This window comes from Suncus etruscus, chromosome 20 (genome assembly GCF_024139225.1).
Source record: "Suncus etruscus isolate mSunEtr1 chromosome 20, mSunEtr1.pri.cur, whole genome shotgun sequence".
Classification (NCBI taxonomy): Eukaryota; Metazoa; Chordata; class Mammalia; order Eulipotyphla; family Soricidae; genus Suncus; species Suncus etruscus.
Window position 1 is genome coordinate 21,243,088 of NC_064867.1, and position 26,349 is coordinate 21,269,436.

Consider the following 26,349-nt stretch of genomic DNA (forward strand, 5'->3'; position numbering starts at 1 on the left):
ATATTGAGGTCGGTCTGGAAATTATCATCCACTTTTCCTTTTTACTGCTAGGAAATTTGATGTATATAATTTTTAAAGTCACATGCTAGGCTTACTACTTGTTGGGTGTAAGAGAAGATATTTTTTTCTTACAGGCTTTTTGTAGAAAGCACATTTTGTAAACTATCTTCTTTATCAAGTTAGTGAAGGACAAATCTCATCTTTATCATTCTCCTTCAAATCAAGCAGATAGGGCTGTCTGCCTTCCTCTTTCTGCTTGTTTTGTTTTACTATTTTTATCCTTTCCTTCTCTTTCTTCTATGACCTCCCCCTTCTCTTTTTGAAATTTGGGCAACATTGCTCTTCTGAACTTCCTGCCAACATAGCGTTGCTAGCTCCTAGTCTTAAAGGAAACACATTGCAGGCTTTAGGTAATCTTAGTTCTCCTTTGTTTTCTTCACCTATGCACTGTGCTGGAATTTTCTATTTTTTGCTGTTAAGTACAGTGGGGTTAGGAATGACAAATAATAGAGAAATCAAAGCTATGAGATTCATTTTTCTACATGCTGAATTGAAATGGTAATGTAAAGGCATCTTAAATATAACTTGACATTAAAATAATCATATGAAGTCAATGAAATTGTCAAGATAATACGTTAATAAAGTATGAGAGGGTCCAGAGAGATAGCACAGCGGCGTTTGCCTTGCAAGCAGCCGATCCAGGACCAAAGGTGGTTGGTTCGAATCCCGGTGTCCCATATGGTCCCCCGTGCCTGCCAGAAGCTATTTCTGAGCAGACAGCCAGGAGTAACCCCTGAGCAACGCCGGGTGTGGCCCCCAAAAAAAACCAAAAAAAAAAAAATAAAGTATGAGAGAAGGCATGAAGCTTTGACTACTAAGAGTTTTACTCTACTTTTGATGGAGAGAGATGTCTCATTTAAACTGATATTGCTCTCAGCAATGAGTTATCCTCACTAGGAAGCATTATCTTGTGCTTGGTTGATGACCTCATTGATAGTCAATTCAGAGTTGACTATTAGGAAGCCATTATAAGTATAAGAGAGCTTTAAAAATCATTGGAAACTGCCTGAGTATTTTATTTGGTAGCAAAAAAGACATGTAGTCTAGTTCCAAAAATGGAGTTATATAAGTATAAAAAGACTAAAACAGATATCTTTTAGTGATAATTTACATATTCCTTTACTTTGGGTATAAATTTTGCACTCATTTTTACGTATTTATTACAAAAGGGAAAAAAGGATTAACTATCCATTTCTATTACTATTACTAAACTATTTACTATTTATTACTATTTATTACAAAAGGGAAAAAAGGATTAACTATCCATTTCTATTACTATTATTAAACTATTTCTATTACTAAACTATAAACTCTTGATGATAAGTATCATGTCTTAGTCATCTTTGTTTCCCCAGAATTTAATACAGTGCTTCACATAATTTAAATATGTCATCAATATTTATAGAACCAAAATGAACCTTGGGTAGGTGGATATGATCATTAACTTTTTTTACAGTCTTAAATAGCTTAGAAAATTCTTGATAAACATTTCAGCCTTCAACCCACCCCTTCATCCCTATCCCAAAAATAATCTTGTTAAATTACACTTTTAAAATTTTGATTGTCACCGAGTTTAGACAATATGATTTTACATCTATGCTTCACTCATCATGTTAAGACAACACCTAAAAATATTCTGACATGAGAGATGAGAACTCTGTTCACCGCCACCTACCTACTCTCCCTCACAGTTGATGATTTTTATAGTTTTTTTAACTTGTTTATTATAATATTATAGGGTAAAATTTATATAAAAGATAACATCGAGAAAAATACATAGTCAATAAATAAGAACCAAGATTTTCCAAAGTGATTAGATCTGAGGAGGATTCTCTTCACCCACTTACCACCTTAAAAGATAGGTAAGTAGGATACAATCAGCTCCCAGATACTTGCACTTCTTTCTCTTTATAATCATTAACTGGTCCTCTCACCAAAGTCAGCTGCATATTTTTATGTCTGTTTTGTTTTTACTCCACACTCAGCAGTGTTTAGGGCTTACTCCTCACTCTGCACTCAGAAATCACTTCTCATGGGTTTGGAGGAGCATCTGAGGTGCCAGGATTGAAAAAAAGTAAGCCAAATGCTAGGCAAGTTTCCTACTCAACTGTATTATCACACTGTCCCAGGTAGCTGCAATTTTCACTTATACTGCATATAAAAGTTTTGTCCTATTTTGTTTTTGATATAACTTTTTGGTAGGATACATCCTGTACCATGCTTAGAGGGCATGCTTGGTTCTACATTCAGGAATCATTCCTGCAATGCTTGGGGGATCATATGAAACATGAAATATTGGGAATCAGACCTTATTCATTATATCTTCATTGTGGTTTCAAGTTTGCCTCCTTTTGTACTCTTTTGTACTCTACACAAAATTGTAAAATCTGTACTGCCTTTTCTCTGATTTCTCTGCTTAGCATTTTGTTGCACCAGATAACATCATAATAGTTCACTTTTGTTATTATTTAATAATAATAGACACTTTCAGTTTGAGATTCTTATAAAGATGATTCTAATGGCAACTATATATTTATGCATTTTTGTTGAGTTTAAATTACTGGTATGTCAAAATTGGACATGTATCAATACACTTGTAAATGATAATTCCATCAACAGAATCAGAGAAGTTATGATATCCCATATCATCTTAAACATTTAATAGCATATACTTACTTATATATGCCTATGTAAACACTAAATATGGCATTATATATGGTATCATATTTATATATGCCATATAAATATATTTATATGTAATATATATTTATTATATATTTATTTTATTTATATAATATATATTTATATATAATATAATATATTATATATAATATAATATTATATAAAATATATATATTATATATTTTTTCTAAGTGGTGCTTACATGCCTGGTGCTCCTACTTGTGGTTCCTGTCTAGCTGGTGGTTAAATTTAAGGAGCAGATGTCATGCTGCCAGGGTCTTGTGGGGCTCTTGCCTATATCACTCTAGTGGTACTGAGATATACTTGTTATACTCCTTCCTTCCTTCCTTCCTTCCTTCCTTCCTTCCTTCCTTCCTTCCTTCCTTCCTTCCTTCCTTCCTTCCTTCCTTCCTTCCTTCCTTCCTTCCTTCTTCCTTCCTCCTCCCTCCCCTCCCCCTCCCCCCTCCCTCCCTCCCTCCCTCCCTCCCCCCTCCCTCCCTCCCTCCCTCCTCCCTCCCTCCCTCCGTCCCTCCCTTCCTTCCTCCCTTCCTTCCTTCCTTTTTTCCTTCCCTTCCTCCTTCCTTCCTTCTTCCTTCCTTCCTTCCTTCCTTTCCTTCCTTCCTTCCTTCCTTCCTTCCTTCCTTCCTTCCTTCATTCCTTCCTTCCTTCCTTCCTTCCTCCTTACCTCCCTCCCTCCCTCCCTCCTCCTCCCCCCCCTCCCTCCCTCCCGTCCCTCCCTCCTTCCTTCCTTCTTTCCTTCCTTCCTTCCTTCCTTCCTTCTTCGCAGTGATTACAGTTTACACTTGGCAGTGCTGGGGGAGCATTTATGTCGCTGGATATTGAAATGAGGTCAGTTGCATGCAGAGCACTTGCCTTAAACTCTGTATTATTTCACTAGCTCTCAATAATGTATTTTGATAATAAAAGTTCTGTCAGTTATTGATCTTTCTGTGAAATGTTTTTAAAGTTTTTACTAAATCAAAATAAGAAAAATATTCTATTTTAGAATATTTATTGTTTTTTCCATTCATTTGTAATCAAATGAGAAAATTATTTTAATTTTTTTCATAAGGACAACAGTTGATTTTTAAGCCTGTGGATAATCATTTGGTCTAACAACAGTTATTGAAATTTGGTCATTTTTCCTTTATATTGGAGTGTCAAAATCTAGGTGGTTATATACATGAATTATCTGATTTTTTTATCTCTTGCATTTCTTGGACCTGTGTCTATTCATGAGCTAGTACCATACTTTCTTAATTATTCTACCTTTGATATACAGGAAAAGTTTCTCAACATTTTTCTTAATGCTTATTTTGACAAGTTTTAAGTTCTGTATTACCACTTTTTAAACATTATTGTTTCTCAAATATGCACTAAACAAACACAATTGTGTTAGGAATTTTATCCAAACTGCTTTAGATTATTCGCATAAAACTTCTTTATGTACAAAACTGAATTTTAAAATTGTCATCATCATTTATTTTATTTTTGAGAACATATTTGTAAATTGTCTTACTTGCATTTGCTAATTTCCTTTGTAGTTGAATTTACAAATTTGAAAATATTTAATCCTCTTTAGTCATTGCTATATTTTATTTTCTAACACAACTACTTTTATATTTAAATTACATCAATTAAATCTTACTAAATTTGCTTATCTAATAATTGTACGAAGCTCTTGAGTTATTTCATTTGGTATTCTCAAAGTTCATATAGTTTTGTATAGGATAGACTCTTTTATTAATTTTTTGTTTAACCATATCTGATACTTTTCAATATGTTTTCCACAAATCAGTAGTTTATATATTTTAGAATGACAAAAGCTTTTATGGAAGCCATTATTTGAATTTATTTTCCTTCCTCACCTTTGAGTGTTTCTACATTAATTATTAAGGGTTTTGGCAGTTACCCTCAGTATGATTTATTCAATTTATGATCTGATTTTTCTACATGCCCCCCTTTTAATAAAGCAGGCAATATATATAATAATGTAAACATTAAAGTTGCATATTATCTCATGCATACAATTTCTTGCCACTATACATCCTAATTAAAAATTACCAGTTAAAATAATGATGAAAATTGAGTTAAAAATCAACTTGTTATATATATTGAAATAAATATTTTCAAGAAGTTTACCAGGGACAATTACTAAAATTTAAATCCATTAAACCTCTTTTAACATCCATATTGAGTTGTCAATAGCCTGTGATATTACTGTAACTTTCAAATGAACAAAATGTTTATATTGTGAACTTTTATAATTATTTCTTAAAGCTTTGTAAAGAATTAGAACTATTGGGGTCGGAGCGGTGGCACAATCAGTAAGCAGTAAGGCGTCTGCCTTGCCTGTGCTAGCCTAGGATGAACCGTGGTTCGATCCCCCGCGGCCCATATAATTCCTCAAGCCAGGAGCAATTTCGGAGCACAAAGCCAGGAGTAACCCCTGAGCATCACGAAGTGTGGCCCAAAAACCAGAAAAAAAAAGAATTAGAAATATTAAAATGAAGGCATCATTTCTTTTAGGCCTGGATACTTGTCATCACGATATGTTATTGAACACAAGTTTGGGACCCTTCAACTAGGAAGCTCAAGTTGCTTAGACGCCTTTGGACAGCCCAAACCAATGGTTTCCTAAGTGCTGCTGAAGTCACCAAAATACTTTAATGCCATTAAAACTAGTGCTAGTTTTTTTTTTTTTTTTTGTGGTTTTTGGGTCACACCCAGCAGTGCTCAGGGGTTACTCCTGGCTCCATGCTCAGAAATTGCTCCTGGCAGGCACGGGGGACCATATGGGACGCCGGGATTCGAACCGATGACCTCCTGCATGAAAGGCAAACACCTTACCTCCATGCTATCTCTCCAGCCCCAACTAGTGCTAGTTTTTCACCAAGATAACTTGTTCATTAACTACTTAGCAAGTGCCAAGATGACATTATCTGATTATTTCCCATATATTTTGGCTTTGCAACTATATACAATGAACTTATCATGAACATCAGGGAATAATTTATGCCTCAATAATTTCTGATTCAGGACCAACTAGCAAAATAATAGATAGATCAATAGAAATGAGTTCAATTATCTAACAGATTCTGTAAATGTCAAATTAATAGGTTAAGCCTTAAATACTTCCTAAAATTTCCATCAGGAGGAGGGAAAACATGGTAAATATTAGATAAGTGTAGACTGTGTTTGTTTGCAAAATGCTGTCATTTTGCTTGGCAAAAAGATGAACCTTCAAGGAGAGCAGCAATTATATAAAACATAACACTTGGGTATAAAACAACTACTGCAGGGTCTGGCACATTGTAGCTCTACAGAAAATGAGAACTCCTGTTCTCTACTCCCCAGGCTGTTACTACTATACATGAGCCAAGAGGCTATTACGATTGCTCAGTCGCAGCATGATATTCTAGCAACGCTACCAATAGAACTGCCTTTCCAAGCAATTTCTCCAGCATCCTGACCCTTCTTTGTCATTATTTTGAATCTTCTAACTGGCTTGGAACTTCACATTTATGGGTTGGTTTTTGTTAAAACCAACCTATGTCAGATTTTATCTGAGTTTTATCTCTTTATTATTTTATCTCTTCCAAGCTACATTTTTTTTTTTTTGGTTTTTCGGGCCACACCCGTTTGATGCTCAGGGGTTACTCCTGGCTAAGCACTCAGAAATTGCCCCTGGCTTGGGGGAACCATATGGGATGCCGGAGGATCAAACCGTGGTCCTTCCTTGGCTAGTGCTTGCAAGGCAGACACTTTACCTCTAGCGTCAGCTCGCCAGCCCTAACATTGTAAGTTTCTTAAGGAAAAATTGGTCTTCAAACTTCTTTCATTTCACTTGAGGTTGGATGAGTGATTAAAGCACAACAAAATGATTTCACATCTATCATGCAAAAAATATCCTCTCATAGGAAAGAATTCCCTATTATAAGGTTAAAAACTCATTAAAATAATATTTGGGATCAAGGATATGAAAAGATAGTGGTAGAAAATGTATTTTAGCAAGAACACTGTGGACAATAAAATACTAATAAAATTTTGTTTTGTAAGGAAAGTCACTCAACAAATACACATACTTATCTGCAATTATGATATTATAGCAGTTTTAGAATTCAAGAAGATATTGATCAGGGCTCAAACCTTGCTTTTTAAATTACTGGTCATATGACATTGAGAAAGTTACTTTATTTTTTTACAGCTAGAGATTTGTCACCTGAAAACTGTAGGTCATCATAGCATGAGTCATGTATCAGGCAGCTCCAAAAGAGAAATTAAACTAAATATTTCAACAAAGGAATTTGCTATAATGACTTGGTGTGCCTGATGTTGGAGGGCTGAATGAGCAATAAAATATAATAACTTCAGAAAGAGGAGTCTACCCATGAGATGGATAAACAAAGGGAGAATTGGGAAGAACACAGAAGCCCAGAGAAGAAGCCGTGGGAGGCCACAAGGAACCTGGAGTAAAGCACTGGTGTGTGGGTAGGCTCAAAGCCCCAATGATAACGAATTCTGAGCAGCTTTGTTCTTGGAATATGTGAAAATGCTGAAGACTGGAACAACTTGGTGCTGTTTGAGGCTGTATATCGCTGAAGAAGACACATGCAAGCATGCCAACTATTAATCTCTCTTCTCTTCTAGTCTTCCTCTAATATCCCCTATTGTCAGAAATAAGTAAAGCTTGCTGAAAGAAAAATGAAGTTAGCAGAGTCAGTCTCCAATGACAAAGTAGAACACAGTAGATAAGTTTGAAGCTCAGAGACAGGAGTAAGATAACTTGGCTGTTTGAAAAATGGAAGAGTGAGCATGCAGAGTTCATATATTTGTCTGAAGAATTACTTAGGTAAAGAGATAGCATAGCAGGGAGGGCATTTGTCTTGCACTCCGCCAACCTGGCTTTGATTCTCGTCATCCCATATGGTCCCCTGAGCCCTGCCAGAAGTAATTTCTGAGAACAGAGCTAGAAATAACCCCTGAACACCACCAGATGTGGCCCCAAAAACTAAAAACAAAGATAAAAAAATTACTTATGGTATTGGGGTTAGAGCGGTAGCACAAGCAGTAGGGCATTTGCCTTGTGCCTGTTGACCTAGGATGGACCGCAGTTCTATCCTCCTGCATCCCATATTGTCCCCTAAAACAGGAGTGATTTCTGAGTGCATAACCAGGAGTAACCCCTGAGTGTCGCTGGGTGTGGCCAAAACTTCCCCCGCCAAAATTACTTAGGCTACTATAGCAAAGCTTTTAGAACAGAGAATGGAGCATAAAAGGTAGTGGTGCTAATTTATTGTTAACATATTGGTGTACTTCTGTTTTTTACTTATTATCTATCAAATAAAAATTTTATTTTATTTTATTTTATTGAAACTATTGCGATTTACAAAGTTCTTCATAGTTGGGTTTCAGACATCAACAAATCAGGGCCAATCCCACCACCATTGTTGACCTTCTACCAATGTTCCCCAAATGATCCCATACCACCACCGTTATCCACAGCCAACCAGTATAACAGGCCCTTTTTAAGTTTAGCTTGCCTAAGTTTGGGTCTCTTGATTCTAAAACATAAAACTGTAGAATGAAATGTCAAACATATACTTACAATTCAGATTCCTATAAATCAGTAATATGAATGATAGATACATGCAGGAACTAATATATTTAAACTAAATATATTAGTTCCTGCAACTTCAGAGTCAACCATGCATTCACCTCTTCACCTTTCAGAAAATGGAATTATTTCAAAACACTAACTTTCCCTGCCAAGCTATCATATATATGAATATATTTTCATGATTTCTTTGACTTTCCCATGTGAACCAAAATATCTCTAGTGTATTTGAGGTCAGAACGAACAGAACACTTGCTTCTTCTCTTGCTATGAAAGAAAATGTCTCTTACCACCAATCAGCATGGTGCAGATTGAGAAGATCTTTTCTGCATCTGTATTTGCTGACACATTCCCAAACCCAACACTGGTGAGGCTGCTAAGGGTGAAGTAAAGAGCAGCAATATAGGCACTTCGGATTGATGGGCCCCCCAACGTATTGTTGCCATAGTATGGAGATTCCAGTCTCTTTCCCAACTCATGGAGCCAACCTGCAAAAAAGAAAAGAATGAAAATATAACTTGCAAAGCAAAGTAGCAAAATCAGCAGAGGCATTTAATAATGAACATTTTAAGACACACAGACATTTTTTTTCTGCAAATGAGGGAATGAAAGGAAAATTAAGGTAAATAATTAGATCTAGTGACATAAATGATAAAACCATTCTGCATTAGACCTATCGCAGAAAAATAAGCATCTAGAAAAGGATTAATAGTGAATATTTGAAAATATTTTCCCTATTATAACCTGGGAAAATTGAAATACTGATTACTCCTTTCACTGACAGGTTGTATAATTCACAATTTATCACTTGGAAAGGACAAACTCAACAACAATAAAAACTCGAGATTTAAACTGCTGCCACTGAACCTTGCAATGTAGAATTACAAGAGGTAGAGGGAAGGGAGCATGAGAACACAGTAGAGGGAACTTGACACTGGTGGTAGAGTTGGCGTTAAAATATTGTGTGCTTTTAAAACTCAACTCTCAGTGATTGAAAATCATGGTTATTTAGTTACATAAATTAAAAAAATAAGTAGTACATAAAAGTTAAAAAGTTAAAAAGGAATATATTTGAGGAGTATTAAAACTGTACGATGATAAAGAGCCACACACAAGCAATTAGTCTTCAAACAGGTAGGGGGAACTTGATTTTTATCCTATACCAACTTTCTCTACTTGAACTGATATCCAATTGCCTTATAAGTCTTAGCACAGATTACCTTCTTTAGGATACCTTCTCTGTCACCCCATTTTGTATTGGGGTGGAGAAAGAAAACTGCACAGCATAAAGATGCCTGTACTAGAATCAGAACCCTTACAACTGTTTTATGAACTGAATTATACATGGGTCTAAATTTGTCAAATGAAATGCCTTAAATAGTGCAGTATTATTATAATTTTTACTGTCATAAACTTGTAAAAAAACTGTATTAATCTAGATGAGAAACAAGTATACAGAGTAATATCATGGTAGAACAACACAAAAAATTTGAAAATTTTTTACTGAAAATATTTTCTCTTTAAGATTTTATATTTTTAATTTTTATTATCCATTTCTCTGATTATGTGTTGCAGGTTGTGTGACCATATATTACTATTATTATGATAATTCATTTTAACCCATAAGGCGCATAAGACTTTTGTTGAGGTATGCAGTGCATGACAAGCAATTTCTTTCCTTTTTGGCAGGCGAGAATCATTCTTGATGGTACTAAAGGGTTGTCCCCAGCTTTGTGCTTGGGGTCACTTATGTTGGTGTTCGGAGATGATAAAGATGCTTCCAAAATTTAAGCAAAGCATGCACTGTAATCTCTATCCCTTTGAAGTAATTTCTTATGAACACTTCAGATAATGGGTGCCCAAAGATAAATGGAAAGTCATTATGCTTTTAAGTAGTAATATTGCTGTCATTATCAAATAACATTATAGATTATGAAACTGTGCTATGCAATTAAAATGCAAATTTAAGTCAACTGGGAATTCCAGGAGACCAAGATGAAGTGTTTAGTAGCAAGTACTGTATTTAATGCATTCTGTCTTTAGAAGCACATTTCTCAACCTTTGCTTTGCCTCAAACATATCTATAGGGTTAAAGAGAGACAGACAAATTTTGTTCCTGGTGTTTCTGGTGTATGATATAGTATGTGAGAAAGCTAGTGTGTGTATGTGTGTATATATGTGTGTATTTGTGTTCTGATGAATTCTCATGTGATGAAGCTGAGATCAAGGAGCTATATCAGGCAAAAAGCACTGCTCTATGGAACAATAGTTGTCTACACTAGATAGAACCAGGAAAGCTTTCTAAAAATACACTAGATTCCACCTTAATAACAATTACTGAAATGTTAGTGCTAAAACCAGATATAATCACCCCCAATTGTATTCAGGGTTACCCTCTGATTCTGTGCTCAGAGATCATTCCTGGTAGGATATGGATAATCACATGTGGTATAGGGGACTGAGTCTAGGTCAACTACATCTAAAGTATTACCTCTATACTATCTTTTTGGATCCCAGGTATAATTATTTAAAGTTCTGCAGTAGAATTTAACGTGAGGCTAAAGTTTAGAACCTCTATCTACAACTTAGCAAAATACAAGAATAGGGATCAATAAATTAGATTTTTAAAATATAAATGAACTAATAAATATAAAAATTACCCAGCCCTTATGAGAATATAAAATAATAAGACAACATCCATATAATACATCTACATTTGTATTTATGAATAAGATACAAAGGAGGCATTGTTCGAAAATAAAAAATAATATAATGTAAGATACACATTCTGAAAGGCAGTGCTTTTAGTAAGTTATTTAAACTGGAAGATTTTGTGAGAGCACCAACATATTGAAATATAAACTTAGCTGACTATTTTTCCAGTGCTTTTCATGTTATGCTTAAAGGAATCTTATGTCAACCCAACTTGTCAAATAAGTGATTAATGGGCTTTGCCCTTTAGGTTATTCTTGCTAATTATTAGGAAGTGTAAACAGCTTAAAAATGTCACTTTGCCCAAAGTAAAGATGCAGGGTCTAATTTTTGTCTTAGTGGAGAAACAGAGAAGCCCAAGATAATGTCATCACTTTCTCTTGGCTGATTTAGTTAACAAAAAGTTTCATCAAAACTGTAACAATCTGTGGCTGAAACAATAGCACAGTGGCTAGGGATTGCTTTGCACATCACTAACCTGGGTTAGATTCGAGGCATCCCAAATTGTCTCCCAAGCTTGATAGAAATGATTTCTAAATGCAGAGCCAAGAAAAACCCTGGAGCACCTCAAAGTGTGACCCCAAAACAAACAAAATTCAAATCCCCAAACTGTACCCATCTATTATTATTGAACTGAATTAAGATATTAATTTATGCACAAAACCTAAAGCTTTATCATAAAAGTGTAAAAAACAAATTTCATATGGTGTTGTCTAAGCTAAGTTCTTAAATAGACACCCTGGTTGTGAGTATAGTATTAGAAAGAACATTGTTTGAAACTATCATTACAGTTTTGTAAATCCTGCTGCTTCAATAATACTTTAGGGAAAGCACATTCAAAGGTCATAAAAGAGCAGATTAAATAAAAGACCTCTTTAATTCTCACAAATATGAAATATGTAAAGTTTCTATGAATTAAATCAGTTTTAATAGTTTGATTTCAATAACCAAAGAGAGATGAGTCTAGTGGTTAAGATCTATTGATTGTTAGTTCAGATTCTCTGTCAATGCCTTTCATTAGACATTTGTGAAACCAGATCTCAATCTCAGAGCTGACTCTGTCTCAAAACACAGATGAACAACATACCTACTTTTGTTGATTATTTCTTCTCTAGCCAACTGTTCTATTTTCAGTAGCATCTTGTTTTTAAAGAAGGGTTGACACTAAACTGTGTCACAGCTGATGGAACAGAAGCAATAATGATGATGAAAAACCTGGTAACACAGAGAGAAGGTAACACCCACAAATCCGGGGATTGGCTCTGTGGGCTAAATAAAACTACTTCACAGAACAGCTTGTCCAAAAATGAGAGCACATGTTCCACTATAGAGACAACATGTCACTGTACTGTACAGAAGATGCAATTTAACCAATTTGGAAACCAATCTTTTTTTATGCCAGGGAAACTCATCTCCAAAAGAAGGGATGTCCTAGAACAGTCTGTCTGCTTCTGTTCAAAATTTTTCACCAAAGAACATTTTGAAGGAAAAGTCATATACAACCGAATAGAAAAGCTAAATGGACTGAACACCCTGTCATATGGTGAAGTAATAGATTTCATCATCTTGGTGATACTAAAATAGATTTGATGAATAAAATAGATTTCTGAAATAATTTATCTCTTCCAAAGCTGGAACAGTTCTGAATAAACATGCATAGAAAATCTATGCGTTAAAATGAACAATTTTTAATGTATTTTAGTTGTGTATTTAACAAGGGCCCAGTATTTTGCTTAATTAAGTACTTTTTAAAATTTTCAACCCACCATTTCCTAATTAAATACTTTTAACCCTTAACTGAAGGTCATTATTTTACTCTTCAGGTTTTCTAAAATAATGTATGTACATATATGCCCTACTATGTGTGCTCTCGGTGTTGGCACTGGCACAATCTGCTTTATATAACAAATGTGTTCCTTAAACAGTTAAATTTTTCTTAGTATTTGGCAAAATAGCAGACATTTTAGGTTAAATAAAAGGAATAAATAAAAGGAATTCACATCTATAGTGAATATTTTTGGACATATAAAATATATGAGCAATAGAAAAGACCAACCAGTAAATTATAAGTCTCTCAAACCAAATATATGTATATAAATGTCTTAATAAAGAAATGACAAAGAATAAAGAAATATTTAACATAAGTATACATTTATCTATAATTCAAATTCATGTTATATTTAATTGAATATGAGTAAACTGAAAGGGGGTTGGTTAGCTAAAAACAACAATGGGACTCTCATTGTTGAATTAACACAACGCTAACGTTCTATTGAATGCTTCCTCTCTTCCATGAGAGCGACCAATCCTTCAACTTATTGTTCACCCTCTGCATGGAATAGGTATAATTATCATCTATACTTTGATTCATTTATTAAATAATCATTACAAACTTATACATTACTACTCAACTCAGAAAGAAAACTAATAACTGGTGAGATTAAATAAATTGTGCAAAGATGCCATGTCTAAATAGTAACTCATGTTTTGCTATTAGAGATTAAGTTCTTGACTAATATGCAATAATTCATCTGTCACAGAGAGGTCCAGGACAGTGGTGCTGTAGGATAACTGAATGCTTTAATATGTAAAGTGTCTTTTTTTCCTGGTTTTTGGGCACACTTGGTGGTGCCAGGCTTTCTCTTGGTTCAATACTATCAGGAATTACTCCTGATGAGCTCTAGGGAACATATGGTGTGCTGGGGGTTGAGTCCAGGTCAACCATATGCAAATCAAAATACTTAATTGCTGTATTATGTCACTGGCTCTAATATGTAATTTTATTTTTACTTTGGAACACATTTATGATGGAGAACAAAGATATTTTAGATAATTCTACTCAGATAAGAAAAGGTTTTAAGTAATGATAATTGATTTATTTTGGAGTCTACTATATATTTCTAAGAAATATTGGAAAGGGATACAGAGAAAGTATGTCAGTCACAGAAGCAACTGTTATAGAAACTTGATCTTAATCTCACTGAACAATCTATAAATCATTTTTTTTGTTTTTGTTTTTGGGCCACACCCGGCGGTGCTCAGGGGTTACTCCTGGCTGTCTGCTCAGAAATAGCTCCTGGCAGGCACGCGGAACCATATGGGACACCAGGATTCGAACCAACCACCTTTGGTCCAGAATCGGCTGCTTGCAAGGCAAACACCACTGTGCTATTTATTCTTAATCAGCCTCCACTCCTTGGGATTATTAATTTCCTACCAATATTATGCCTGCTAGTAAACAGCTTTCCATAGTTGGGAGAAATGTCCCTAATGGACTCACTGGTTTAAAAGATGGTTATCATGCAGAGAGGGGAGACATGGTGGAGCATCTACATTTGAGAAGGACTCCAACCCTTCCCAGAAGATAGTTATTTTGCTAGAGTTTTACATAATATTAATTTCACTCAACTTCTCACATAATGCCAGTCCTTTTTTTAGTGACACCGTTTCAGAGAATGAGTCACCTTTGCTCTTATTTCAAGAATTTTTAACTATGATGTTTCAATAAAAACTGATTCGAAAACAAAAAATTAAAAAATAAGAGGCAATTCAAATTCATCCTAACATAACAGCTATAAATATTTTGCTGTACCACAGTATTTAGAAAGAGGCAATAGGTTATCATTTTAGTAGCTGGTACATCATTAAATTTGGATTTCTAATGCCCAGTTTTCTTGGAAGATATGTTTTTATGTATAAATCATATCAGAGAAGATACAAGAATTGCCCAATCATACTGCACAATGTAGAGATAGGACAGCATGGATTTGAAATTAATCTACAATGATCTATTGGCTTTAATGTAAATACCAAAATTCTAAGGGTGAGAGGTGAGGAAAAATTATTCTTTTGAGTTATATGTAAAAGACCTCTCTGCATGTAAAAAAAAAACATTATTCTTATAGGGCACTACATGAGAACTCTGATATCTTCATTTATTTTTTAAGAAAGGGCTGAATTGCTTTCAATCAACATAACTGGTCACAGAGATGACTGAGATATTGGTATGCGTCAGCAATATGAGGTTATGTCGTATATATGTGGGGGTGGTGAGTTGTGGCTGTTAAGACCTAACCATTTTTGTGAGACATAATAATTATATTGATAAGCACTTATATACATATAAGTGCCTGCATACTTTACACTGTTTCTATATTTGTGCCAGACTATGAACATTTTTGCCTCAGTAATTTTTTGGTGTTTTTTGTGCCTTTCATGAGTTTGTGGGGTATATATCTACACCTAAGTTCAGAAAATTATTTATAGAGACAAGCTGTAAAAAAGGAAATTCTGGTCCAAAGAAACAATTATTTGCCCCTGGATAATAATAAAGGAGACCAGGATATCTATAGGCAATTAGGACACATATACTTACATGCCAGGTTCAATTCCTGGGCTACTTGCCTATCATACATATCCTGAAAGCATCATGGCGTATAGTCTTTATGGTCTCACAAGATCACCAGGTATTTTACTGGGAGATCCAGCAATACTGTGGGTACCAGGGTATTATTACTAGCACAGCAAGGCCAGAGTAGTATTATATATCAAGCACTTGCATTGAGATTAGCTAGATATCTCAGATAGGGTCCCTGAACCTCTTAAGCAGGGTTTAGAAACTTCCCTAGCATCACTACCATTCCTCTTCAAACAAGCCAACTTGTTTCAGGAAGACTATTGGGACAAAGTAATTGAATCCTGCCAAGTCACTTTTTTAGTATGTTGATGTTTATTTTTGTTATCTGCCTTTAACATTTTTCTTAATATCTTTTTTCATAGGTTTACAGTTAGTGCAGACTCAGAAAAGAAAACTGAAGTGACATTTCTTACATTTGCAAACCATTTCTTACCTGTTTTAGTTGCCTAATAATCAATTAGGAGTGAGCTTTGCTGTCTATTGAAAGGAAACTACAACATTCTCTGGTTTACAGAATTAAGTTCTAATTACAAAGTTTCTTTATGTTACATTAAAGGATATCTATTTTCTAACTTCCTAGTAATAAAAAACCAATTCTAAAATAAATTATATCATATAATATACTGAAATATTACTTGCAAATACTATACTAAAGAGTTCTGTATATTTTATTTAGTTTCACTTGCTATTGAAACACTTCTAAAAGCATGGGTTTGGGGTCAGAGGGATAGCACAGCAGTAGGGCATTTGCCTTGCACACAGCTGAGGCAGGACTGGCCTTGGTTTGATTCCTGGCATCTCATATGGTCCCTCGAGCCTGCCAGGAACAATTTCTGAGCACAGATCCAGGAGTAACCCCTGAGAGCCACTGGATGTGACAACCCCCATAAAAACACAAAACAATAATAAAAAATTAAATAAAAGCATGGGTTTTGGTTGGAAAGATAGCTCAATGTGCTGAGCTTGTGCAAACAAAGCATTTTGCATGCAGAACTGTGTTCCATCCCCAGCATCACATGGACCCCACTATTAGGAGTGACAAGTACACCAGGAGTAGCTTCCAGGTACCATATCAAAAATAAGTAGGTAGATAAACAAATACATGTAAATATTAAGAAAAGAAAAGCATAATCCTTAAGTTTTAAGAAAATGCCCAAGAAAATCCACAAAATTGTAAAATAAATTAGATCACATAATAAACTTGAGATGCCAGTTTTTGTTCTTCAGAAAAACATTCTGACTCATATATCCAGTAATTTACTTAAAAGCATGTTGCTTAAAACCTTGTTGCTTGATGAATTGATGAGGTGTGAAATACAATAAGTAGTGGGAATTTGCATAAACACTCCAAAGCAAGGCTTTAGCAAGTGGGTGTTTGAGAAATTGGTTGGACTTGAAGTAAACATGGCAAAACAATTGTGCCAGAGAGAACTGAAGGTGACAAGGATGATTTTTTTTATAAAGTGAAAAGAGAATAGGGTGCAGAGAAATAACATAAAGAACACAAGGAAGACAGAACACAAAAGATATATGGTAAGAACCTATATTCATGCAGCACTATTTACCATAGCAAAACTCTGGAAACAACCAAGATGCCCTTCATCAGATGAATGGCTAAAGAAACTGTGGTACATATACACAATGGAATATTATGCAGCTGTCAGGAGAGATGAAGTCATGAAATTTTCCTATACATGGATGTACATGGAATCTATTATGCTGAGTGAAATAAGTCAGAGAGAGAGAAAGAGAGAGAGAAAGACGCAGAATGGTCTCACTCATCTATGGGTTTTAAGAAAAATGAAAGACATTCTTGCAATAATTTTCAGAGACAAAAGAGAGGAGGGCTGGAAGTTACAGCCCACTTCATGAACCTCACCACAAAGAGTGATGAGTTTAGTTAGAGAAATAACTACTGTATTTGCTGGCATATAAGACAATTTTTGAAACGAAAAAAAGTCAACTGAAAATTGGGAGTCGTCTTATACACTGAGTATATCCTGAAAAATGTCTCGATATGCCACTAAACGAAAATCATCTCAAAACAAATTTTCCAACTCGATCCTGCACCAATCACTGCAAGGCTGCTCTACCGCCTCTCTAACTTGGCCAATCCAAGCAGGCTTTTGATCCATACAAATTAGACAATGTTCTGGACCCAAATCTACACTGTCAAAAGCCTGCTCAAATGGGTCAGAGTCAGAGAGGAAGTCTATTACAGTATATACCCTTTGAACCTTTGCTTGTTGTGATTGGCTCACTGTGGTACATAGAGTTGCAGCACAGGAACGTTCTGTCTTATACAGTGAATATAGGCCTAAACCTATGTTTTAACTGTAAAATTGGGGGTCGTCTTATACGCCGGCAAATATGGTACATTGCGAACTATCCTAACAATGAGAATGTATGAGGGAAATAGAAAGCCTGTCTAGAGTACGGTGGGGAGGGGTTTGGGAGGAGGGATATTTGGGACATTGGTGGTGGGAATGTTGCACTGGTGATGGGGGGGGGTGTCCTCTTATATGACTGAAACCTAACCACAATCATGTTTGTAACCAAGATGTTTAAATAAAAGATTATTTAAAAAAGAAAGAAAAGAAATATGGTAAGAAAAATGACTCAGCCAGTTGGGTCAGTAAGCCTTGATTATTCAGAAAGCAAGAGGTACAGCATTTTTTTTTTAAAGAAAGCCTACTTTGCACACATCACAAAGAATGAGAACAATCGGTGCTGGCGGGGATGTGGAGAGGAAGGAACTCTTATCCACTGCTGGTGGTAATGCTGTCTAGTACAACCTCTATGGAAAGCGATATGGAGATTCCTCCAAAAACTAGAAATTGAGCTCCCATATGATCCAGCTATACCACTCCTAAGAATATACCCGAGGAACACAAGAATACAACACAAAAACCCCTTCCTCACACCTATGTTTATTGCAGCACTATTCACAATAGCCAGGCTCTGGAAACAACCAAGATGCCCTTCAACAGACGAATGGCTAAAGAAACTGTGGTACATATACACAATGGAATACTATGCATCTTCAGGAGAGATGAAGTCATGAAATTTTCCTATACATGGATGTACATGGAATCTATTATGCTGAGTGAAATAAGTCAGAGGGAGAGAGAGAGAGACGCAGAATAGTCTCACTCATCTATGGGTTTTAAGAAAAATAAAAGTCATCTTTGCAACAATCCTCAGAGACAATGAGAGGAGGGCTGGAACTTCCAGCTCACTTCATGAAGCTCACCACAAAGAGTGGTGAGTGCAGTTATAGAAATAACTACACTGAGAACTACCATAATCATGTGAATGAATGAGGGAACTGGAAAGCCTGTCTAGAGCACAGGTGGGGGTGGGGTGGGATGGAGGGAGATTTGGGACATTGGTGGTGGGAATGTTGCACTGGTGAAAGGATTGTTCTTTACATGACTGAAACCTAATCACAATCATATTTGTAATCAATATGTTTAAATACATAAAAATACTAAAAAAAAAGAAAGCCTACTTTGAAGTTACACTGCTAGAAGTTTTTGTTTGTTATTTTTTGCAATTTAACTTTTGGCAACATTGGCTCAGTAAGACACTTCTTGATTTTGTACCTTAGTTTCTTTCTAAATTGGGAAACAGAGCAGTAAGTTACAAAAGGAATACCTTATAGGTTGTGAGGATATTGAGTGATAAAATTCACATTCAGTGCTTAACTGAATGTAGTTTGACACATAGAAAACACTAAATGGTCTCACTCATGCGTAGAATTCAAGAAAAAGAACGAATAGTAATAATATCTAAAGAAAATAGAGATGAGGGTCAGGAAAATTGTTCTATCATAGGAGGAAACTTGCCACAAAATGTGAGGGTAGTACAATTAGGATAGAGAAGGGATCATTATGACAAAATTAGTTGGGAAATGATCACTCTGGACAAGAGTTGGGTGCTAAAAGGAGGTACTATGATATGCATGATTCTCCTTCAATAACAATATTGAAAGCCACAATGCCTAAAGGAAAAGAAGAGAAAGGAAGGGGATGTCTGCCATAATGAGGAAGGGAAAGACAATGGTGGTACATTGGTAAAGGGTTGAGCTGTTGAACACCATATGAATGAAACTCAAACAGAATTTTGTTACTATTGATTTGTATTACAAAGATCCAATTTAAAAATGAACTAAAAAACAGTTAATGAAAAGCTATTGTTGTGGCCATTTCTCCTTCTTTTCTTAAGGAATAAGGTTTTCTGTTTTATTGACAATAATGAAAACTCAAACTTTTCATTATTGAAAATATTTATAAAATATTAATTCAATATCCAATATACACAATGGAAATAAATGAACACAACCTTAGAAATAATGTACAAAATCTCATAGTGCTTAATGAAAACTGTTTCATGTTTCATACTTATAAATGATATTCTCCACTATTAGATAATAAAAACATGAAAAGAGCAAGGTTCAGAATGTCTTTGGTCATTGGTTTCTTTGTTGTAACAACCCATCATCATAAAAACAGCATGCTAACAGCATGTAATCTTATCTGTGGCTGAAAAAAAACACCCCAATCACCTAATATGCTAAACCATAGATTGTGGAATGTAATTTCATATAGATGCTAAGTATAACTATAATGTGAAATGTTGGCTAAAGAAAAATATGATTGGAAAGTAGCTATTGCTGAACTGAGCAGGATACAGATTTTGACAATGTTTTACTGAGCTTCCAACGTGCTGCACTACCTCTTAATTTTGTCAGTCCAGACTTGCATTCTGAATGCATTCCTGCTTGACTATATCTTTAACATGACTAAATAACCAATTATATTTTCCTTTGTAATTTTTCTTCCTTTCCACTTCAAATGTAAATTCCCCATATAATATTCTACTTCTTGTACACAGATCTGGGAACCTAGAATTTTTTATTTTGAGCACATAAGTTGTAATAAGTGAATACTTGACATTACCCCAGATATTTCATTTTCTAGGACTAGAGCAGTTTCGACCACACATGTAGGGGTTCTACATAAAATTTTATACAAATGAGGCCATAATATTAAAAAATTAAGATTAATTAAAAATTAAAATATCAAAAAATTAAGTCCTACAGCTTTTGCTTTTCTTAAAATTTTATTTCCTTCTATGATTTCTTGAACTTATAAAAATATTGTATAAATTAAATACCCTCTTCCTCTCCCTTTCCCATCCCCTTTCTCAGTCTCCTTCCACTTGCCCTTCCCATCCATTATCCTTTTCTTCTCTACCTCTCTCTCCCTCTACCACTTTTTCTGTCTCTGTCTCTGTCTGTCTGTCTGTCTGTCTGTCTGTGTCTCTCACACACACACAATATTACTGTGACTTTTGCAAAGAATAAGCACTATAAGATAATTTTATTACACTATTCCCCAAGAATATTATGTATAGATAAACCACAATTCAGTTGTCAACAAAACTGAAAGATTAATTTAAGAATATCTAACTCGGGGCCGGGCGGTGGCGCTGGAGGTAAGGTGCCTGCCTTGCCTGCGCTAGCCTAGGATGGACCGCGGTTCGATCCCCCGGCATCCCATATGGTCCCCCAAGAAGCCAGGAGCAACTTCTGAGCGCATAGCCAGGAGTAACCCCTGAGCGTCACAGGGTGTGGCCCAAAAACCAAAAAAAAAAAAAAAAAGAAAAGAAAAAAGAAATATGTAGGTGTTATATTTGATTGAAAATAAAATACAGGTGTTTTAAAAAAAAAAAGAATATCTAACTCTTGGGGGGTAGGGAAAAAAGAATATCTAACTCTTTAGTAGTTTATTACACATTTTTTGATTTTTAAAGGTTTTTGAAGATATATTTATGTCCCATAAATACATTTTTTGTATGAAATATATGAAACATTACTGTATCCTCACTTATGACATGCTTTTACTACAAACCAGGTGCTTAAATAATTCTCTTGGTTTCTTGGAGAGGGTAGTTCAGAAAAAGTCACTTTATATTCTAAAAGATTCTATATAAGCCACAAAAGCCATAAACTGCATATCTAAACCAGCATACCTTAAAATGTAATGGAATTATCTAGCACTAAAACATGATTATAGGCAAAAGATAAAATGAAAAATCTTGACTTTTTTTTCCTGTGCATCATATTTTAAAAGAAAAGTTGAACTTGATAGAAATTCATTTCAGACTAGAAAGAATGTTTTTAAAAAGCCTGTCATCATTGACCACCAATAGCAGGCTTTCAGTAAAGACTGTAGGTGATTTGGTACTAGTTTTAATACAGTAAATATAATGAATAAACTTTTTATGAACAAAATTACTATAGTAATACTTTTAATAATGTAGAGTCTGCCAATAACATAGCTTGGAAACAGTGTCAGTAATGACAGGCATTGAACATTTATTAACTACTTATAACACTTTATCTTCATTACAACCAAATAAAGCATCTAGTAATGTTTCTACTTTATAGGTGAGGGGGTATTGCTTTAGGCTGAAAAGTAACACAAACAGCAGGTAGGGAACAGAATGGAGAACTTAAATCTTTAAAAACAGTAATGGAATGTTTTCTACCATGAGGCTAAATATAGGATCACAAAGTGCTGTCAAGTCAAACAATAATTATACATATCTTCAGAAGAGAAAATAGATCTTAAAAGTTATATGAAGCTAGATGTATGTTAACTTTTATTTCTGTCTTTAATGTTTCAATTGGTATCCAATTTCCGCCAGTTTGTTCAATGCTTGGGGAGAAAGAGGACTGTGTAGAGACAAATATATTAGGCCTCAAAAGTCACTGTTTGGAAACAGAACCTCTAAAATTATTTTTGCCTCTTTGTCTGCTTCTGTCTCTATTTCTAGCTTTCTGTCTCTTTCAATTCCTCCTTCCTTTCTCAGGGTACTGGGGATTGAACTCAGGCAGCAAATGCAAAGCAATAAGTTAATTTTATCTTAAATAGGGCTCTAAGGGTTGAATTTCTGAGGAATTATAATTGGTTTTTACACCTTTCTTTCTAAACAAACCTCAGTGGAATGAAACCAAAGATTCATGTCCAAGTAAGGACGTGTCAGCAGGGAGATTCTGCAGTTCCTCCCACCACTGCCATTGTCTATATACATTGTCTACTAGATAATAGATTTTAATTACTTCTGTTTGTGACTAGCTGGAGAAACTCTAAAATTTCAACACCCACATATATACACATGGCAAGAATGGAGAGAAGAGGTTTTAAATTTGTGATGCCAGCTGTTTAATTAGTTTAGATAAAATTTTTTAATTATCTTTTGTTTCCTTTCATGTATCTGTGAGTTGTGTTCATGTTTGTGAAAATCTCATCTGGGAAAAGCATTTCAGGGGAATTTCTTCATAAATTCAATACCTCTTTAGAAAAATTAGTCACAAAATTAGGTTACCCAACAGAGGGAAACTCTCATTAGTGAAAATAGATACACTGTGAGACCAATTTCCTTCAAATAGCATGTATATGCTTTTTCATGAAAATATACAGCAGGACTAAAACGTTTGGCAAATATAAATTTTTCAGTGCTTCTCTCAAGTTTGGAATAAAATTCCTAAAATACCAGCCATGCAACACCTTCTTTGGTCTCTGCCACTTTAGGAAGTGTATCCATACATTTTGGCCAGGAATTCAACCTCCTTTAATCACTCCATCTGGGATGGCATATTGACAAATTATGAGCTGAAAGCAGGCCCACAGTTTGTTCAGTTCTTATGATCACATTTCAACGTCTGTATTCTTTGCCAATTTTTGATGTGAGAGGTTTCCCAAACAAATCTCGATTCCCAAATTCTCTGGAAAAATAAGATTGATCTGTTTTGAGGCTGGAGATAGGTTACACTAGTTCTCAGACAGGTGAATTATCTTTACAAATCTTTCAGAACCTAATTTCATTAACTTTCAGTTTAGGAACGGGCCTGATTTTATCTGTGTACACTATGCCCCTTTCTTCTCTAATTTTTTTGCTTTTCATTTTGCAACTCCAACTGTTTAATGATTTTCAATTCTAAACAAACTGATCCACTCACTGTTCCTCAAATACATTATGAGATTTTCTACTTCCATGCATTGATTCACACTATGACCTCTTACTTAAATGCTCTACAATAAAACTGCCTCCAAAATAATAGTTCTGTTGGAACTATTAGGATAGATGAACCCAACCTGGATTTGATTCTTAGCACCACACGGTCCCCTGAGCACCATTAGATGTAGCCTTTGGAGGACCTCAGAATTATGAATACACAGTACAGCATCTTTGGACCCATGCAATGAACTTATTCCCCAGTTAGCCAAGAGTTCAAGTGAGGACCTGGTTTCCTGAGCATTGATTAAGAGCACCCTAACCCCAAACAGTGCTGATCTTTAGATACTTAGTTTAAATGTCATCTTCATAGAGATTCAGTAAGAATTTTTTATTTCCTTTCAAATTTTACAGAAATGTTTAGCTGTTCAAACTTACAGAAAATCATTTAAAAATAAATATCTGTAGATATTTTTATATCTACTTTGTGACTTTTTTTTTTGGTGTTTGGGCCACACCCAGTGATACTCAGGGGTTACTCCTGGCTATGCGCTCAGAAATCACTTCTCGCTTGGGGGACCATATGGACGCTGGGGGATCAAATCCTGATCCATCCTAGGTCAGCCATGTGCAAGGCAAAGGCCCTACTGCTGTGCTATCGCTCAGGCCTTAGGAAGAATATAATTTATAAATATTTGTACTGTTCACAGCTCATAATAATGCCTTTCATTGTCTCAAATAGTTCTTTTATAATAATCCTGAAAATCTAGTGAAGTTAAAATAAAACTACTCCAAAGATTCAGTAATTCTGTCTTTTTTTCTCTATATCTTTGTTCTTTAGAAAATAATCTTCAGTGGATTAAACAGTTAATCATTCCAAAAGAACTGCTATGATTAATATAGAAACTAGAAAGAAATAATTGCATAGTAAGAACATAATCCATTTTCCTGGTAACTAACTTCTGTTTGAAGGGCTGAAGATTGGCAACTTAAGTTTAAATTACTTTTACCCACAAAGGCATTTCAAGTGGTACGAAGGTCTTGAGTAATTAACCCTTACTCAATTAATCTCTCATTCAGTTGGGTTCAATTACAATTATTCTTATATTTGATATAAAACATACAACAAGAATACACTGAAATTTAGGTAATGGTATTTTGGGCAAAAATTGATACTTGGGATTCTGTCAAGATTACTAACAACTAATGTGTAAGTCTTTTAGAGACAAACACCTGGTAATATTTGCATTATACACTTTCTTAAAAAAGTGGGTGCAAATTATCTACACTCAGAAATGCAGAGTGGCAGATTTGTGAACTGACACCATATTGGCAGGAAGAGCTGGTAGGCAGAGCTAATCAGCACCAATAGTCTAAGAGCCTGGGTTTCACTTCATATGTGGAAAGAAAGAACATATATCCTAATGACACTAAAACTGATATCTGTCAGACCACTAGAAAACTAAAAATGAAACAGCACAAAGCATAATTAATTTACCCAACAATTTAAATAACTAATGAAAATTTCAGTTTGAAAAGGTTTTCTTTTAAGATAAATTAAAAAATTATAGGGGCCCAGAGTGGTGGCACAAGCTGTAAGGTGTCTGCCTTGCCCACGCTAGCCTAGGATGGACCACAATTCGATCCTCCAGCGACCCAAGCCAGGAGTGATTTCTGAGTGCATAGCCAGGCATAACCCCTGAGCAACACTGGGTGTGGTCCACCCACCCCAAATTTAAAAAAGTTCTAGATATTGATGTCTAGATGTTTGCTATTTGGAGAAAACATTTTAAAGCCTATGTTTGATGAAAGCAAGCAAACAAAATTAAACAAAGCAAAATTCTGGAATTTCTTACAACTCAATTGCACAGGATTTTTATAGAAAGAAGCCCTGCTGAAAGTGATCAAAATAATTTTAAAAAACACCATAAATTACACAAGGAAAAGTTAACGTTCTGCAAATATTAGATGAATAAAAACTTTGTGCAGAGTAAATGCAGAGTAAACTTGAAGTAATAAAGCAAAATGGGAGATTTGATAAAAATGTTTAAAACCTTTCATCACAATCAGAGAGATAATACAGGGACAGGGATTAATCTACATTCCTTACATAGTCACCACAGTTCAATCTGCATCATACGTTCTCACTAGCACCTGGAAGTTTAGTAGGCACTGCAAGGTCTTCATATCAATAGGATTGTATTCTTAGTCACTGCAACTCTGACCCTATTGGCACTGGGCCTGGACCTAATAAGATATTCTTTTTATTTGTTTGTTTGTTTTTGGTTTTTGGGTCACACCCGGCAGTGCTCAGGGGTTACTCATGGCTCTACACTCAGAAATCGCTCCTGGAAGGCTCAGGGGACCATATGGGATGCTGGGATTTGAACCACTGTCGTTCTGCATGCAAGGCAAATGCCCTAGCTCCATGCTATCTCTCTGGCCCCTCATAAGATATTCTTGAGAGACCAAAGATAAATATATACAAAGATATTTATTCTTGTTCAATATTATTGAACAATATTGTTATTGACAAGCTAATGTTTATCAGTGAAATTGTGATTAGAAAAATTTGACAAATAAGTTTCATCTCATACAAAAATTCCAAATAACTGGCTAGGTCTCCAAAGAGTGGAATGGCTCTTTGTTGATGGTTAAGATGTGACATTGTCTTTATTTCATTCATATATTATTAGAAGATGAAAGGATTTGCTTCAAAGGTTGCTATTCAGAGAAACCTTCATCTAGACCCAATATTTTAAAAGTTAGTTATGGAGGATAACATAAAAGTAAAGAAGATATTAGTATAAGAAAAGTAGTAACACCTGTTTCTTTT

General features: G+C 35.0%; 1 protein-coding gene across 1 annotated transcript in view; it reads right to left on the reverse strand.

The window, feature by feature from the left end:
* Positions 1-26,349, reverse strand: part of KCNH8 (potassium voltage-gated channel subfamily H member 8) — a 389,068-nt gene that overhangs the window by 97,414 nt on the left and 265,305 nt on the right. The window contains exon 8 of the mRNA XM_049766132.1: positions 8,650-8,847. Within this exon, the coding sequence (XP_049622089.1) occupies positions 8,650-8,847 (198 nt within the window). The remainder of the gene's footprint in view (positions 1-8,649; positions 8,848-26,349) is intronic.